General features: G+C 37.5%; 1 protein-coding gene across 1 annotated transcript; it reads left to right on the top strand.

The window, feature by feature from the left end:
- The first annotated feature begins 289 nt into the window (after positions 1-289).
- Positions 290-16,179, top strand: ddx51 (DEAD (Asp-Glu-Ala-Asp) box polypeptide 51). The gene is made up of 16 exons (XM_079382519.1): positions 290-485; positions 877-1,175; positions 4,742-4,929; positions 5,016-5,166; positions 5,917-6,062; positions 6,462-6,533; positions 6,639-6,745; positions 6,853-6,961; positions 8,290-8,432; positions 8,640-8,817; positions 8,937-9,052; positions 11,541-11,657; positions 12,138-12,239; positions 12,335-12,398; positions 12,611-12,745; positions 15,933-16,179. Exons 1-16 carry the CDS (start codon positions 463-465, stop codon positions 15,957-15,959), a joined length of 1,977 nt encoding a protein of 658 aa, XP_079238645.1. The 5' UTR covers positions 290-462; the 3' UTR covers positions 15,960-16,179.
- Positions 16,180-19,525: the final 3,346 nt, after the last annotated feature.

Genomic DNA, 19,525 nt, shown 5'->3' on the forward strand with positions numbered 1-19,525 from the left:
AATAGAAAAATGTTATTTTAAATTGTAATACTGTAATATTTAACTATATTACTGTTATGTTTACTGTATTTTGTATCAAATACAATGGTGGCCAAAATGCTTAGAACAATAGTATTTAGCAGCTGTTAGATCTATAAAAAAAATAAACAGGAACAGAAACAGCCCAAAAGAAAGACATCTTTCATTTTTTTTCATTGTTTAATTATTCAGTAATAACTCCTAGAACTACTATAATAGTTGTGCAGGCCCTGGATATATTTATTTATTTATTTATTCCCGGCAGTGCGTCACTTACGTCATCAGCGCGCGACTGCAAAACAGCACTCACGAACCCACGTGGTCAACTGAGCCGCACACTGTACAGTTTATATTTTCATTTCTGAAGACTGAACCTAGATACAATTATAACAATTGATGAAATAAAGGTCTATGTGGCGCTGACACGTGCCAGGAGTCACTATAATGGCACTGTTTACGATAAATAGGTATGTATTCTTTACATCAAAAGTATATTGTGCTCGCTGCATATTTAATTCATTGTTGTTCTTACAGTAAATTATTTGACCAGTTCAATCATAAGTAATGGCTCACTGAATACTACATCGCACTTATGTTTAGTTGTATAGTCTGGCATAGGACGCTTCATCTTAAAATAACTTTAAAACACCTTTTTCTAAGTATTGTGTAATTATTATACATGCGACTTGAAACTTGATGTATTATTATATTTCAAATTAATGTCACAAGAAGAGTGACAAATAAAACAAAACAAGCACTTATACATTCAATTTAACCTAAATTCTACAGGTTAAAAAATGTGTTATTTCTTAACATGTTGTCCCATTTGAGACCTGTGTATTGATGTGTTGTGATCAGGTATTTAGGGGAGGAGGAGGAGGACAGTGAATCCAGCAGAGAGTCTCGCTCCAGAGCTTTACTGGCTAGACTTCAGGAGCAGGTCAAAGCCAGAGAACAGCAGAGCATCTCAAACAGAGCTGATGAAGATGAGGAGCACCAGGGTGATAAAAAACGCAAGAAAAGAAAACTTGAAGAACCAGAGACGGAGGGAGTGCAGCGTGAGAGAAAAACTGATCTCACTGATGAAGTTGCCAGTTCGGCTAAAAAGAAGAAAAAACTGAAAAAGTTGTCCACTGAAAACGAGAGCGCGAATACAGGTAATGCTGCCTTACTACGATGTTTGTTTGTTTTTAAATGAATCTAGTAGGGCTGTCAAACGATTAATTTTTTTAATCGCAATTAATCGCAGAAGCTTCATAGTTAACTGCGATTAATCGCGGTTTGGATTGCACATGTAAAATTCTGTTATTTTGCATATCAAGGCAGTTCTAAGCCCGCATATCTTACCAGAGTTTTCAATGGGAATCAAAAGAACACATAAAATTTCCTTTTTGACCTTTTTTTATTAAAAAAAAAAGTGCAATGTAGACCAACTTCCAAATATTAGGAGGAATAAAGTAACGCAGTGCTTACTTTGAGAGATTACATTTATCAGGCCACTCTCTTAAGCTACTTCAAAAATAAACAATAACATCATTAGCAAAACAATTCCTAGCTGGAAATAACAGCAATCAAGTGATATGTAACACTGGTAGGACATTTCTAACTCGCTTATGACAAACAGAACAGTCTAAAACATTGACGGCCACAGCGGGATATTTGTAACATTTTCTAGTCTTAAATGAAGAATGTCATCCTTGTAATTAACCTGTGCTGCACATGGATGAAAAAAAAAGTCCAAATGACAGTAAGATGAAATGAAAAATATTGCATGATTGGACATGAGATTCAGAACTATCTGAGTTCTAAGTTGTCTCTCCTATTTCTTTTCTTTAACCCAATTGCTAACACACACCAGTCTGGTGACATTAGCAGTGGACAGTGCTGCTCTCTTTTTTTGCAAGATGTGACCAGCGAGAGAGAACAGTCTTTCACACGGTACCGTTGTTGCAGGTGTAGCCAGATATTTTTGTGCTAGAGGTGCCAAGGTTGGGTAGGCCCTTGCGTGTCCAGACCACCATTCCAACAGTCATCGATGGAGATGCTGGGCTCACCTCTGTACCGATCCACAGACGTGTCAGATGCTGGGTCTTCTTCGTCATCTGAATCTGATGCAGCAGCTAACAGAAAGTGCATCTTCTTTTTAGGTGGACCTGGTTCAGGTTCTCTACGAGGCTCAGGTTGCTGGCCACTCTCCTCTTTAATCAACTTCCAGACTTCCTCCCTTTCAGATCTGGGAAGGCATTTACGATCCTTAAATCTGAGGTCAAGCGCTGTTGCCACTTTCAACCACTGGAGATTGGTGCTTTGTTTTCGCTTTGATAGGTCAGATGTGAAGGCCGCTTTAAACCGGAGCACATAACCTGGATCATTGTCAGAACCAGTCATCAACCGGAACAAATGACACAGTGCAGGCAGGACCACGGAGCAGGATATGTACTGTTCTCCTCCCAAAAGCTTAGTCACATACCTGCCAAGAAGCATAAAGTGCAATCAATTACCAGTTATAAAAAAAAAAAAAAAAAAAAAGGATGAAGTTAAGCTCCAGTGAAATAAAATTCTAAAAACTCAATTTTTAGAGCATGTGTGTAGGCCTTCCTCCTTACAGTGCTTTTCATATTAATTTAACCAATGTTTAAAGCTACAAAAGCAGCAGCATCTAACTAAATGATTAAAGAGAAACTAATAAATCAGTCACATTTTAGTTTCAACAAAACAAATTCAAAATATTTACCTGCATGGTTCAAGGAGTGTTTCAAGCTTTTCGATCTTCTCCAGTTCTGCATTAGTCAGCATGGCTGGTGTGCCTCTTTGTTGATGGAGTTGAAGTGTAGCCTTGACAACGTCCTTGTTTCTCAGAAGCCGGGTGATCATGCTGAGAGTGGAGTTCCACCTGGTGGAAACATCTTGGACGAGGGGCTCCTGTGGCTGTCCCATCTCCTCTTGTTGTGCTCGCAATTCAGCTGCATTTGCTGGACTATGCTTAAAATGTCCAACCAATTTGCGGCATTTTGCCAAGACATTCTCAAGACCACTGTCACGGAGTGACATTGTGATCGATCTCTGTAAACTGTGCGCAACGCACGGCATGTGCTCGTATGGCAGGAGTCTTGCTGCTGCTGTCATATTACGGGCACTGTCGGTGCCAATTGTTGTCACCTTCCCCGCAATTTCCCACTGCTCTGCAACTTCAGAAAATTGTTCGGCACATGTTTCTGCAAAGTGCCGTTCTTCTGAGTGTTTAACCGCTAAAGCAAACGAATGCAACTTCCAGTCAGCGTCTATGTGGTGTGAAGTAACTCCAAGATAATTCTGGTTACTTACTGACGTCCAATGATCCCCGGTTAATGCCACAGCATTTGCATTTCGCAGGAGATTTATTTTAGATTGTTTCTCAGCTTCATAAAGCTCCTCTATGCGAGCAACAATTGTTCCCCGCGATGGTAACGTGTAAGCTGGGTCAGAACTTGCCAACCTGATTACATCCCTGAGACCCGAATCTTCAACAATGTTGACTGGTCTGCAATCAGTTGCCACCCATCTGGCGATCGCTGTGGTTAACTTCTTTTCATCCAAGGGTCTGCTGCGACGCCCGCACTCAGGAATAGTTCTTTGGCGGGGTTGCGGCTTGCTTCGCGGGGAGGCGTCAGGTGAAACACCGGGGTGTTTCGCCTGGAGATGGTAACTTAGACTTGACGTGCTCCGATGGTAACTGAACTCCTTGAAACAAATGCTGCATTGTACCTTAGTGTTGTCAACGGAACCGTCTGATTTTTTTTTAAAGTTAAACAGGCCGTTTAAAAATTCGGTTATACTTTTTCTATCCATCACCTTTTACCGCTTCACAAACCAAAGGGGCTGACTACGGGCTAGTCAAAGGGACAAAACGGCTTACCTGAAATGCGATTAAAAAAAAAACGCGTTATGGATTGTTTTTAACTAATCGCGATTAATGCATTAACGCTGACAGCCCTAGAATCTAGACAAGCATGATGATTTCGGTGGGCTTAAATCCTTTTGGCATGTCTTAGAACAAATAGGATGCAAGTTTGTATCCCATAACATTTCTTTAAATAATTAAAGCATGAATCCCATATTCATTGGAGAGAGAATGATTAGATGCATTTGATAAACTATTATCTAGCATAAAAGTTAAACTATGAAAATGACATTTCAAAATTTGCCATATTATGCCGAAAGTAGAATATTTAATATTTTTGTGCTGCCCTGTTACGGCATTAACTTTCCTCAGTTGAGATGTAACATAAAATAAAAAAAAATCAAGAAGTGAAATCTTTTTTGGCGATATAACAATAAGACAAATATAATATTATTCCACTTTCTCAGTTTTTACATAAAATGGTAGTCGTTGCTGAATTTATCAAGCTCAAGTTATTATTAAAAGAAATAAAAAATATATATATTTAATAATAACTACAAATCAACATTTACAAAAATAGTCAGCAAGTAAAGTTGCAACCCTGTCACCAATCCTATTGTGGGTTTATTTTGATATTTATTGAACATTTATTTTTAAAAATCAAAATAAGATCAAAGTCAAATAACCCTTTTTGAAAGTGAATCACCTTCTTTAACTGAGCTTTTTTTTTTTTTGAAGGAAAAACAAAAGACTTTATTAAGAGTTTCAAGCTCTTTCCTCCTTTACTGTTTTTGTGCAAGGTGCTTTTTTCTTTTTTATACAGAAATGTATTATTTATTTCAGGAGATACAGAATCCGTTAATGAGAAGTCTGTAGAAATCACAGAAACAAGTGAAAGTGGCCTAGAGGAAAGTAAGAAGACCGAAGAGCCTGTGGACCCTCAGATCAGTCAGGAGCCAAAGCCAGAAAACAGCTCCTCCCAGACCAGCTTCCACATCCTGGGGGGCTTCGAAGAGAAGACCGTGCAAAAGGTAGCTGGGAAAATATCTCTAAGTTTTGAATTAAACTGTATCGAGTGTTGTGTCTTGTAAAGAAATGTTTTTTTGCACAATTACAGGTTAAAAGAGTATTGCCTCAATGGTTGGCACAGCCTGACGTCATTCAACGAGACATTAAGAACAACCTCATTCCCATGAGTGAGGTGCCAGGCATCTGCCCCACACTCCTGAAGAAATTAGAAACCAACGGGATACAGAACTTCTTTCCAGGTGAAAGGGAGCGATGATTCATTAGCATTGTATTAAACACAGAGCAGTAATATGTGACCCTGGAGCACAAAACCAGTCATAAGTATAGCACAGGTATATTTGTAGCAATAGTCAACAATACATTGTATGGGTCAAAATTATCAATTTTTCTTTTATGCCAAAAATCATTAGGATATTACGTAAAGATCATGTTCCATGAAGATATTTTGGAAATTTACTACCACAAATATATCAAAACCTAATTTTTGATTAGTCATATGCATTGTTAAGAACTTCATTTGGACAACTTTAAAGGTGATTTTCTCAATATTTTGATATTTTTTTTTTGCACCCTCAGATTTTCAGATTCTCAGCCAAATATTGTCCAATCCTAACAATCCATACATCAATGGAAAGCTTAGTATTCAGCTTTCAGATCATGTATAAATCTCAGTTTCAATAAATTGACCTTTATGACTGGTTTTGTGGTCCAGGGTCACATATACAGCAACTTACAATGGGGCCTAACGGATCAAATCTTAGCCCCTATTAGTGGAGAGTCTGGTGTACATCAGCACTGACAAGAAGTCAGTTTTAACTTACTTTAACTTTACATGTATGTTTTTGACTTTTATTTTCAAAGTATGTTAGACTGCATTCACATTTTATCAGGAACCCATGGCTTTGTCGTTGCTGTTGTCATGCTCTTCTGTTTGAGCTGCAGGAAGGCATATGAAGGTTGCAAAGCATCAATTGTGTTTGTGTTTTCAGTTCAAGCTGAGGTTATCCCTGCCATCCTAGAGAGCGTGAGCTCAGGGCTGCTGCTCGGTCCAGGTGGCTACAGACCCAGAGACATCTGTGTTTCTGCACCTACAGGAAGTGGAAAAACATTGGCGTTCGTCATACCTGTTGTACAGGTATGTGTACAAACAATCAATTGCATTCATGCTCATATTTGCATTGGAACTTTCTAGTGGTTATGTGCTCTGAGTTAAATTGGATGATGGTCATTTAAATCCAGCTCATGGCATTTTCTAGATTTTTAAATGTTTAAAAAGTCTGTTATGCTCATCAAGGCTGCATTTAAAAATGCATTAAACATTAATATTGTGAAATAATGTGACAATTTAAAATAACTGTTAACTGTTAATAACTGTTCTTGGGATGCAAAGCTGAATTTTTAGCACAATTACTCCAATCTTTAGTTTCAAATGATCTTTCAGAAAATATTCTAATATGCTGATTTGCTGCTCAAAAACATTTCTCATTGAGTATAAGAAACAAAATATGTGTATATGACATGTTTACTAACGCAGGCGTTGTCCAAGCGTGTGGTGCGTGAGGTCCGTGCGCTCGCTGTACTTCCCACCAAGGAGTTAGCACAACAGGTAATGATTATTATTCACTGATTATTTGTCAGTTAATTGTCTACATGTCCAGTTATGTACATATCCATCAGCATTCAACATTCATCCTTGATTTCAAACCCACAGGTGTCAAAGGTGTTTAGCACATACACTGAGGACACCAGTCTTAAGGTGGTGATGATCACAGGCCAAAAATCATTTGCTGCAGAGCAAACAGCGCTCTCTGAAATCAGGTGAGTATTTTGCAGGCTCATGGGACAAATAGGAAAACATTGTTTGTGAACTTGATGGACTATAGTGGGAACTTAAATATTCTTTTAAACGTTGTGTCTTTGTGTAGAGGAGGTGTTAGCCACAGTTTGGCTGATATTGTCGTGGGCACACCAGGCCGACTGGTGGATCACATCAACAAAAACAGCAACTTCAGTCTACAACATCTACGATTCCTGGTGAGCATCAGTATAAATCATATGGACACCTGTAACAATGTCTTTAGTGAACTACTGTGAACCAAAAAAAGAACAAAAATGAAGAAAGAAAGAGATGGTTCTTTAAAGAACCTTTGACTGAATGGTTCTTTGTGGAACCAAAAATGGTTCTTCTATGGCATCGGCTGAAGAATATCGCTTTTTAAGCACCTTTATTTTTAAGAGTGTAATATTTTGACCCTAGTAAATCAAAATGGGGGTTTTGTGGCCTTAGGTCTTCAGACATTCCTCTTTAAAAAAAAGAAGTATCATATTTTTGCAAAGTGACCCACATTTGGTTTTTGACCACTGAAAATGTGTACAATATAACAATTTACTCCTGGAGCCATATTGAAATTCCAATATCTCTGTAACTGAACAATATAGGGCCTTAAAAATGAGGATGCCAAAAGGAAAGTTTGCTAAGACCCAATATCTCAAAGGGCATTAAGATATCTTCAGTGCTTCTTGAGTTATAGGCCTGCAAACTTTGGAGAAAAAACTTGAAAAGCTCTGATTCCCCATTTTTGAATAGTCCCCATTGGCACATAATGCAAAAAGGTTTGCTAAAGTCAACAGATTTGACTAACAGACCTACCAATCTCTGTGTAAAAGTAACATTATGATGCTGCCATCTTTATGAAATCATTTTTACTCCCCTGTAATTTGGCTCTGAATCTCAGGTGAAGATTGCCATTTTGACCCCCCCTGTACAAAGTAGTGGATTACTACGTAAATATTCATCCATGACATCTAATATTTTGGCTTTCATCACTGTACATCTTTATCTTTCTTCAGAAAAAAATATTAGCCAAATAAAAAATTTGAGCCGGGGAACTTTCAGAAATTTGAATCTCATGGCTGCAAATTCAGCTTTGCATCACAGAATTGAATTCCAATTTAAAATATATTACAATAGAAATTTGTTATTAACAAATTTTTAATGCAATTGTTATTGCTTCAAGCTAAAATCCCTCTATCCATAAAATCAGTTCCTCCAGTAAAAAAGTCACCTGGTCTGAATCAGGAGAGAAATATGCAAAAATCAAGCAACATTTACAAGCGCAAAATTGTCCATTGGAGGAAGCATTTTGCATTATTGGCCAGAAGCAACGGTTTAAAGTTAAACGCCTTATTGATGGATTCATTTATTTATTTTTGAGTGAACTATTCCTTTATTATTGAAATGGCATTTAACACAAAGGAATTAAATGGCAGTAAAGTCAGATGTATGTCTCTATCGTGGTATCTTTCTATTTTCTGTATAGAAAGTGGGAAGACGGCTTTACAATATCATGTGTATGTTGTAGATTATTGACGAGGCAGACAGGATGATTGATGGCATGCATCAGTCGTGGCTCACTCAGGTGATTAAAGCTGTGTACAGAAGCCCAGGTGACACACAGACGTCTGTCTTCAGGAGAACCCTGCCTGGACCGATCACAGTGGCAAGGTAGGATGTCATCTTTATCCATTATTTAGCACAAGGGTTTTCAACTCCACCCAGAATATCAGCCAACCCAGTGACCCTCAGTTTGATGGTGTTTATGAGTAACCTTGGATAAAGTGTCTTGCTCACCTCCCAAAACAAGAACCTGTGTCTGCATTGCTAGTCTAAAACAAGCAGCTCAGTGTTTATGTCTGTCTGTTTGTGTGTCAGTTTGTCTCCGCCACAGATTCCTCTGCAGAAGTTGCTGTTTTCCGCCACTCTCACCCAAAACCCTGAGAAACTGCAGCTGCTGGATCTGCACCAGCCTCGACTCTTCAGTTCCACACACAGAAGTACAGAGACCGGCACGCAAAGCCAGGACACTTTTAACTTCCCTCAGGGTCTCGCTGTGAGTTGAACGTTTCTTGAGCATTGTAATCAAACACATGAATCTATCATAATCATATGATCTAAACTGGTAACAGATCTTCTTTGCACATCTTTAACATATGGGAATGTATTACGCAGGAGTATTATGTCCCCTGCACCTTAAGCAAGAAACCGCTCATCATCCTTCACTTCCTGCTTCGGCTCAAGTTCAGTCCTGCTTTGTGCTTCACAAACTCCAGAGAAGCAGCACACCGGTAATGATGGATTTTTAAGCTTCAGTATGATGCAGATAAAGAGCTACTCTATATATATATTTACATCCAGGGCATGACTAAATCAGTCAAATTTAAAAAATAAAAATAAACAACTGCAACAATTATTTCAACTGTAGTGACCACTACTAGCAATAAAACTGGAAATTAATTCTTTATTATAATATTAATTTTCACAAATCAGTTCAAATCCATCCATTTGAATCAATTTTGCAACTTGTTTGTCATTAGTTAGAAGTGTTCATGGATGTCTCTGCATGGCACATACAGTGAGGGAAAAAATTATTTGGTCCCCTGTAGATTTTTGTATGTTTGCCCACTGACAAAGAAATGATAAGTCTATCATTTTAATGGTAGATTTATTTGAACACTGAGAGACAGAATAACAACAAAACAATCCCGAAAAACGCATTTCAAAAAAGGTATAAATTGATTTGCATTTTAATGAGTCAAATAAGTATTTGACCCCTTCGCAAAACATGACTTAGTACTTGGTGGAAAAACCCTTTTTGGCGATCACAGAGGTCAGACGTTTCTTGTAGTTGGCCACCAGGTTTGCACACATCTCAGGAGGGATTTTGTCCCACTCCTCTTTGCAGATCCTCTCCAAGTCATTAAGTTTTCGAGGCTGACGTTTGGAAACTCGAACCTTCAGCTCCCTCCACAGATTTTCTGTGGGATTAAGGTCTGGAGACTGGCTAGGCCACTCCAGGACCTTAATGTGCTTCTTCTTTAGCCACTCCTTTGTTGCCTTGGCCGTGTGCTTTGGTTCATTGTCATGCTGGACTACCCATCCACGACCCATTTTCAATGCCCTGGCCCTGACGGTACATGGCCCCGTCCATCGTCCCTTTGATGCGGTGCAGTTGTCCTGTCCCCTTAGCAGAAAAACACCCCCAAAGCATAATGTTTCCACCTCCATGTTGGACGGTGGGGATGGTGTTCTTGGGGTCATAGGCAGCATTCCTCCTCCTCCAAACACGGCGAGTTGAGTTGACCCCCTAGATTTTGGTCTCATCTGACCACAACACTTTCACCCAGTTCTCCTCTGAATCATTGGCAATCTTCAGACGGGCTGTACATGTGCTTTCTTGAGCAGGGGGACCTTGCGGGCGCTGCAGGATCAGTTCTTCACGGCGTAGTGTGTTACCAATTGTTTTCTTGGTGACTATGGTCCCAGCTGCCTTGAGATCATTGACAAGATCCTCCCGTGTAGTTCTGGGCTGATTCCTCACCGTTCTCATGATCATTGAAACTCCACGAGGTGAGATCTTGCATGGAGCCCCAGACCGAGGGAGATTGACAGTTATTTTGTGTTTCTTCCATTTGCGAATAATCACACCAACTGTTGTCACCTTCTCACCAAGCTGCTTGGCGATGGTCTTGTAGCCCATTCCAGCCTTGTGTAGGTCTACAATCTTGTCCCTGACATCCTTGGACAGCTCTTTGGTCTTGGCCATGGTGGAGAGTTTGGAATCTGATTGATTGATTGCTTCTGTGGACAGATTGTTTTTTATACAGGTAACTCTCCCTTTAAGAGAGTGTGCTCCTAATCTCAGCTCCTTACCTGTATAAAAGACACCTGGGAGCCAGAAATTATTCTGATTAATAGGGGATCAAATACTTATTTGAGTCATTAAATTGCAAATCAATTTATAACTTATTTGAAATGCGTTTTTCTGGATTGTTTTTATTTTTTGCTGTTATTCTGTCTATCACTGTTAAAATAAACCTACCATTAAAATTATAGATTGAGCATTTCTTTCAGTGGGCAAACGTACAAATTTAATTTAATTAATTAAATAATGATTAAATTAATTAAATAATTTTTTCCCTCACTGTATTATATTACATTACATTAATTTAATTGTTTCAGTTTAATGTTGATAGGCATTGTTGCTTATTCTGAAATATGCCATACAGTATATACCATTTTTAATATGATTTCCATATTTACACTATCATTCAAAAGTTTAGAGTCTGTAAGATTTTCTGCATTTATGTGAAAAATACTGTATAAACATTAATATTGTGAAATATTAGTACCATTTAAAGGTTAAATATGTATTTTAAATGACCGTTTTAAGTATTCTTTGCATATTTTAAATATTATTACAATTTGAAATGTTTTATTTTTTATGTATTTCTAAAATGTAATTTATTCCTGTGACGCAAAGCTGAATTTTCAGCATCATTATTCCAGTCTTCAGTGTCACATGATCCTTCAGATCTGGCGCTCAAGAAGAGAAATATTCTTCCATGAACTAATTTAGAGAAACTTTATAAGTGCAAGAAATGTCTTTAAATCAGACTAAAGTTTGATGGTGGGTATACACAAGGAAGTAACAAATATGTGCATATACTCTGGTTTTAGCTTTGATCTTTTGCCTAAAATGTATCAAATCAAAGACAAAACATTTATTACTGTATTTTTGTTTTCATCTTTCTGGGTTTTTTTTCTGTTTCTCAGACTGTATTTGCTCGTGAAGCTGTTCGGCGGTGTGGAAGTGGCTGAGTTTTCCTCTAAACTGAACCCAAGTGAACGACAAAAAGCACTGAAGGACTTTGAACAAGGGAAGATCCAACTGTACGTATGCCTTCAGTATCCACTCTGAGAGTTCAGGAACAACCAAACCCAACAAGATTTATCGTTCATTATTTGAAATTAATTTTTTTTCTCTCACTGTTAAAATAAACCCTTCTTTCAGTGGGCAAACGTACAAAATCAGCAGGGGATCAAATCATTTTTGATCCCCTATTAATCAGCAAAATGTCTGGCTCCCAGGTGTCTTTTGTACTACCATCATAACACCATGTAAGACTATATGTGGCCATGGACCACAAAACCAGTCTTAAGTGTAAATTTTTTGAAATTGAGATTTATTGCTATTTGAAAATCTGGAATCTGAGGGTGCAAAAAAATATTGAGAAAATCACCTTTAAAGTTGTCAAAAAGGAAGTTTTGATATATTTACGGTAAGAAATGTACTAAATATCTTCATGGAACATGATCTTTATATATGGTGTATGTAATGGTGAAATATTGTTGATATGTTTTTCATGTCAGGTTGATAAGCACAGATGCTGCTGCCAGAGGCATTGATATCAATGGCGTGAAATGTGTCATTAATTATGACGCTCCTCAATACATCCGAGGGTACATTCACAGGCGAGTAAGCATAATACAATAGATGCCCAATATGTGCGGGTATTATGTTGTTTGTATCCATCATCAGTGTGTTTGATGAGTGTTTTCATTCGCAGGGTGGGCAGAACAGCGAGAGCAGGGAAGGCTGGGTCGGCATTCACCTTCCTTTTAGAAGTGCAGGTCAGATTTTCATCGTAACTGGAATTGCAAATTCAGCATTTGTGATTTAGTTGTGTGTGCGAGCATTTAGTCCATTTTATTCAGTCGACATCTATTATGGGCAAAAACCAATTTGTGAAATCATTTTGAGTGACTGATTGGTTGAGATGCACCTTATGTTCTAATGGCTGATTGTCACCAGAATTGTGCTTGAATACCTGTTTGTCTTTCAGGAGAAGAGTTTCTTGCAGATGGTGAGAGATGCTGGCAGTCCTGGCATACAGAGGCACTTTGTGAAACCAGAAATTCTTAGAAGCATGGAGACCGACTATGAGCAAACTCTGGCTGAGCTCAGCAAAGTTGTGAAGGTAAAATCAAAGCTGCAGAGTGCCAGAGACCTTATTGCCAGGTTTTCCGGACATGGACTAAGCCTGTTCCTCAATTACATGAATGATTCTCCTATAGGATAAGGCTTTGTGTTTGTCTGGGGAATCTGAATTATGTAAGTTTATACAGCAGGGTTGTGCAGAATTCAGATTAATTCATGAACGTGATTTTGAATTGCAGTGACAGGAATATGAATTCACAGAATTGCAGTTCAATAAAAATCACAGCAAAAACCCACATAGGGAATCTCATTAGTCCATCACAAGATTTACTACTTAAATCACTGAAAGTTCATTTGTTCACATTTTATTATAAATATTATTCATTTTGACTTTAACTTTGCTACTTCATTCGTTTGTTTTATATAGACTTTTATTTAGACATATTTATAATTAAAAATAAACTAAAACCGACAGCACCCCAGAATTTCCATTACATTATTTTCAAATACCCTTATAAAGTTAAATATTGAAATCATAAAAATGGAATCTTCTGATATAAAAATATATAAATTAGCGATTATTCATGATTAATCGCATTCAAAATAAAAGTTTGTGTGTACTGTGTAAAAAAATGTGTACTGTGATTTATGATGTATATATAAATACACGTGTATATTTATATTCCTATATATAAAAATATTTAACATATAAACAACATATTATTTATAAATATATACGTGCATGTGTTTGTATTTATATATACAGGTACATCTAAAAATATTGGAATATCATGAAAAAGTTCATTTTTTCTTGTAACTTATTTCAAAAAGTGAAACTTTCATATATTCTAGAACCATTACATGTAAAGTAAAACATTTCAAAAGTTTTTTGTTTTAATTTTGATGATTAGAGCTTACAACTCATGAAAGTCAAAAATCAGTATCTCAAAATATTAGAATATTTACATTTGAGTTTCATTAAATGACCATCTCTGCAGTATAAATTCAGACTATCTCTTGTTCTTTGGAACCACAATAATGGAGAAGACTGCTGAGTTGGCAATGATCCAGAAGACAATCATTGACACCCTCCACAAAGAGGGTAAGCCACAGAGGGTCATTACTGAAAGAGGTGGCTGTTTACAGAGTGCTGCATCAAAGCATATTAAATGCAAAGTTGACTGGAAGGAAGAAATTGGGTACGAAAAGGTGCACAAAGCAACAGGGATGACCGCAAGCTTGAGAAAACTGTCAAGCAAAGCTGATTCGAACACTTGGGAGAGCTTCACAAGGAGTGAACTGAAGCTGGAGTCAGTACATCAAGAGTCACCACGCTCAGACGTCTTCAGGAAAAGGGCTGCCAAGCCACTTCTGAACCAGAGACAACGTCAGAAGCGTCTTACCTGGGCTGTGGAGAAAAAGAACTGGACTGTTGCTCAGTGGTCCAAAGTCCTCTTTTCAGATGAAAGTAAATTTTGCAATTCATTTGGAAATCAAGGTCTGGAGTCTGGAGGAAGACTGGAGAGGCACAGAATCCATGTTGCTTGAAGTCCAGTGTGAAGTTTCCACAGTCAGTGATGATTTGGGCTGCCATCTGCTGGTGTTGGTCCACTGTGTTTTCTGAAGTCCACAGTCAACGCAGCCATCTACCAGGAAATGTTAGAGCACTTCATGCTTCCTTCTGCTGACAAGCTTTATGGAGATGCTGATTTCATTTTCCAGCAGGTCTTGGCACCTGCCCACACTGCCAAAGGTACCAAAAGCTGGTTCAATGACCATGGTGTTCCTGTGCTTGATTGGCCAGCAAACTCGCCTGACCTGAACCCCATAGAGAATCTATGGGGTATTGTCAAGAGAAAGATGAGAGACACCAGACCCAACAATGCAGATGACCTGAAGACCTCTATCAAAGAAACCTGGGCTTCCATTACACCTGAGCAGTGCCACAAACTGATCACCTCCATGTCACGCCGCATTGATGCAGTAATTCATGCAAAAGGAGGCCTAAGTATTGAGTGCATAAAAATGAACATACTTTTCAGAAGCCTTACATTTCTGTTTAAAATATCCTTTTTTATTGATCTTATGTAATATTCTAATTTTCTGAGACACTGAATTTTGGGTTTTCATTAACTGTAAGCCATAATCATCAAAATTTCAAGAAATAAAGGCTTGAAATATTTCACTCTATGTGTAATGAAACTATATAATATATGGGTTTCACTTTCTGAAATGAGTGACAAAAAATATTGACCTTTTTCACGATATTAAAATTTTTTGAGATGTACCTGTACATAATAAATATACACATATATTATGTAAAAACAAACTTTTATTTTGGATGCGATTAATCGTTTGACAGCACTATTAAAAACTAAAATATAACCTTTTTTTTATTCTACATCCTTATATTCAAAATTGAATTAAAATTAAGCAGAGTTTGCAGAGAAGCATTCTCTGTTCAATTCAGAAACTAAATGGTTTAAATTGCAATTATATGTAATTTGATTTTAAAAAATACTGTACAATTAATTGTAATGTCACAAGTGGCTTCTGGAAGTAAAAAATATAAATTGTGTAACTTATGGTGGAAAAATAGTAAAATGTCATTCCTAGGCAAATTAAAAACAAATCACATGATTTTATGTTTATATTTAAATAATTTAGTCTTCTTATTTTTATCATCAGTAATGTACATTTGGGTTTTGTTACATTTTCTGTCATTTAATGTTTATTGTATTATTTTTGTGTCGTAAGTTACGCTGATGGTGTTTTGCCATCTGCTTATGACCATGTGAATTGTCAGTATACGAGTTTTTGCCACATTTATGGATAAGCCACTTATGATGATTCATGTGGCTTTCTATAGTAATATACCATCAGCATTATCATGGTGGTTATCTTTACATTTTAGGTTAAAAAGCAGATTTTGGTAGCGGCTTTGCAGCAGAAGTATATTAAGATTGCATCACATAATTAAATTAATGGTTATAAGTGGAAAAATATATGCCATCCCCTAATACTAGAAATATTGTCACCATATTTTTTACAGTGAATTTGTGGCAACTACAGCTGCTATGTTTTTACCGTAAATTTACCAGAATATTTTTACAGTGTGCACAACCCTGTTACACTGCCACTGTTGACTCAAATGTATCTTATACATAACTATAAGACTTTTCTACTTTAAGCTGTAATGCTAATATTGATATTTCTTTGTTTTTAAGGAGGAAAATGCGAGGAAGCGGTTCTGAGGTGGAACTGACCTGAGCTGTACATCTGTTTTTAAATGTTTCTCAAAAAAGCAATGTCTGGACTATAATGAACTAAGCTGCAAATGTTTTTGAATAAAACATAAAAATGCTTTAATCCTTTCTAATTAAAATGATATACCCCTGTAAGAGACTCATGCCATTTCAAGTATAAAAAAACATACAGTATAGTCAGAACTAGTAAAAGAAATGAATGAAGCATATGAATGGCTAGAGCCCATCACTTAACATTGTGAGCAGCTGATTGAGAGGTGTGTTTCCACACCAAACACACTTTCACCAGCCCCAAGGATGAAAATCAGTTTGGTTGTTGTTCTTTTCAACTGAATAGCAGTGCGCTTATATGACAGTTAAAGCCTTATACTCACGTCTGCACAAAGAGGAATACTCGGGCTGATTTAATTTGATTTAGTTTATTTTTTCATTATATTTATTGTGTTCACCGTATAATGACATTCAATCGTTGCATGCAATCACAGAGAATATAACTCGATGATCAAATTTATTTTTAATTATCGTCTATGGGCTGGAAACATTTCTTTATTTAAATCATGAAGTCAGCGCATTATATTTAATTAAAGTTTGCCCTAAACCTTTAATTTAATCCTTCTATACAGCCTTCAGTCATAAATAATGTTTTAAGCTTTGGCTAATTCTAATGCTTTTTAATGTGATATGTTGTTTGTATAGTTTTCTCGCTCTTCTCTAAAGAAATAAGGTGATCAGACAGTGAAGAATTGCCTTTACACATACAGTATGGCTCGCGCGCTTCTGTGTAAGTTACGAAATACCCATCGGGAGATCTTGACAACATATTCTTTGGTTTCATAATGCTTGTAAACTGAGATTGGTGTCTTTAGAAGACGTATCTGTGCTGAATTCTACATAAATAATCCACAACAATGCCGTGCTATGGGTAGCCAAAATGATCCGGCCCGATAACGACCCAAATCCGGCAAGCCGGAAGAGATAACTCGTCCCGGATGCGGTTACCGGACGCCAGAATCGGCCCGAGTCCTGCTGCCGAAACTGAGCAGACACTGCCGGCATCGGGCCACAGTCACGCCAGCATAGATTATACAATTAGCCGGTATTACCCCGAGTCTGGATTCCAAATGTATATGAAATACAAACCAATATTTATTTAATTAATAACAATGTTAATGTTATGTGGTCAAACAGTCATTTCAGAAATTTAGACTACTTTTTTGCAGACATTATTATGTTGTAGATTTAATTTAAAACTAATACAGTTTTACAGTTTAAAATGACAAAAAGAAAAAGGCCTATAAAAATTTGGGAACGCTGCATGGTCACTACTACTTGACCACTCACAACACTCTGACTCAAACAGTACAAGAAAACTAATCTTATGTCCTAGCCCATCTGATTACAATATCCTAAAAGAAACCATATATTTACACATCTACTCTATAGCAAAATATAACATTCAATTACTTGCATGGCACAGGTGAACTCTTTTCAGATGATCTTGACAAATCTGGCAAAAAATATAAAAAAGCAATCACAAAAATATTAGAAGAAGTGTAGGAGGAACATTATTACACTATACACATGTTGTGAAATAATTTAAATTCACTAACAAACTACAAAATACATAACTTTTAAAAAAGATCAGATGATGCTTGACTGTTAAATAAATAACTGCTGCATGACATATTTAATGAACCTAAATAAAACAATATTGAGAAAATATTTGACAATCAGCTTAAAAATATATATACTTACAAAGCCAAAGACTTGTGACAAGTGCTGTGGAGCCTTTGGGGTGCAGAAAATATATAAGTATAAATGTGCAGATCCGCAACTCTGCAACAACACTGGGGTGGCCACCTACAAACAAAGCATAAACTCTAAATTTATTCTGCATTAGAGCAACATTAGAGCATCACCTGCAGCTGGATCAGGTGGATTGCTGTCTGAGATTTTTTTTCAACAGCTGCATAACTGCAGAAAAGACTTTCTTTGCTTTTAAGGCATTTTCTCGACAGGCCCAGCGTTTTAATTCCCAGGTTTTCTCTCCAGCATACAACAACTTTTGCATTTCTATGAATGCAGCATGATGCTTGCTAGAAGACGACAGGAAAGTGTAGAGCCTCTCTACCAAATTTAAAAAAACGCACAAAGTGAGGACTTGATTTCGTAGTCTCCACTAACACTGAGTTTAAACAGTGTGTGTGGCAGTGCACAAAGAGTGCTTTTTCATTTCGCCTCTGAATTCTAGCCTGCAGCCCCTTGTAACTAGCACTCATGTTGGCTACACCATCGTAGCCTTGCCCCCGGATATTTTCAGCATTCAACCCATTTTCTGAAAGACAACCCTCCAAGTCTTGGCCAGTTGTTGATTTAACATGACACACTTGGATGAAACGCTCCTTTATTTGCATGTCATGGACAAACCGTACCACAAAGGAAACTTGCTCTGAGTATGACACATCGGTAGTTTCATCCAGAAGAATTGAAAATATCTTGGCCTCTTTAATCTCTTTCAGAATGACATTCCTCACTTGTGTTCCAAGAGATCGTATTAGGTCATTTTGGGTCCTGTTGGATAAAAGTGTCACCTGTGGCTTCTTATTTTGGGACTGAGTGATCTGTATACACTCAAGATACATGCTGAGGACACTGTCATATTCCACTAAGAGGTGCTCAAGCTCAAGGAAGTTTCCTCTGTTAGAACCGGTGCTGCTTTCATCATGTCCCCTAAATGCCAGTCCTTGTCTTGCAAAATATACTGTGATGTCTATTAAGCGAAACAGGATTTCTCTGTTCTTCTGTCTTTGTTTTTCATTTTGGAACTCACATTCTGCATCCTGAGCTTTAAAAGCTTCAACTAAAGGCCCCTTTCTATAGTTGGCCCACCTCACCATCCTGATCATATGGGCTTCAACGGCTGCATGCTCATGGATCTTTTCAACAGCCTTCCTCCTGTTGTTCTCCACGCAGTCCTAGCTTTAAACTTGTTTTCTGTCAAGAAGAGACGTCATCTAAAGCAGTACATGGCATCTTTTTCCACAGAATACTCCAGCCAGTTGTTACCAGCATACCACTGGCTCTGAAAAGACCGTCCTTGTGGATTTTTAGGAAAGCCAGCTACTGGTTGACATGGCCCAAGAGAGCAGCAGAACTGTATATAGTTGCTATTAAGCTTTATTTTAAGCTGTTCAACATGACCTGGGTCTGTTGGAAACTGTAAGGCCATCAAGGATGGGCAATTGTCTTATTCATTTGTACCCTGAACCTGGTATTTAATATCTGCTTCTGCAGCTCCTTCCTCTGTTATCTCTCTATCCTTTTCTTGAATCATCTCTTCTTGTACCTCTCTTTTCATCTCTTCCTCTTCCTCACTGGGCCTAATGTCTCCTTGTAATTCCTCACTTATCTCACTTTCTTCCTCATTGGCTTTAACCTCTCCTTCATCTTTCTCACTTGTCTCAACTGCTTTCCCTTGAATCTCTGCAATACTCCTTATCTGAACTGCGTATCGTATTGGTATCTAGAAGCGTATTGTATTACTATGAGAAGAG

Source organism: Barbus barbus (assembly GCF_936440315.1).
Source record: "Barbus barbus genome assembly, chromosome: 28".
Taxonomy (NCBI): Eukaryota; Metazoa; Chordata; class Actinopteri; order Cypriniformes; family Cyprinidae; genus Barbus; species Barbus barbus.

Coding starts and splice junctions, on each gene's coding strand:
- ddx51 (XM_079382519.1), top strand. CDS start 463: ATGGCACTGTTTACGATAAATAG. Junction 6,962..8,289: donor TACAACATCTACGATTCCTG/GTGAGCATCAGT, acceptor TGTATGTTGTAG/ATTATTGACGAGGCAGACAG. Junction 11,658..12,137: donor GAACAAGGGAAGATCCAACT/GTACGTATGCCT, acceptor TTTTCATGTCAG/GTTGATAAGCACAGATGCTG.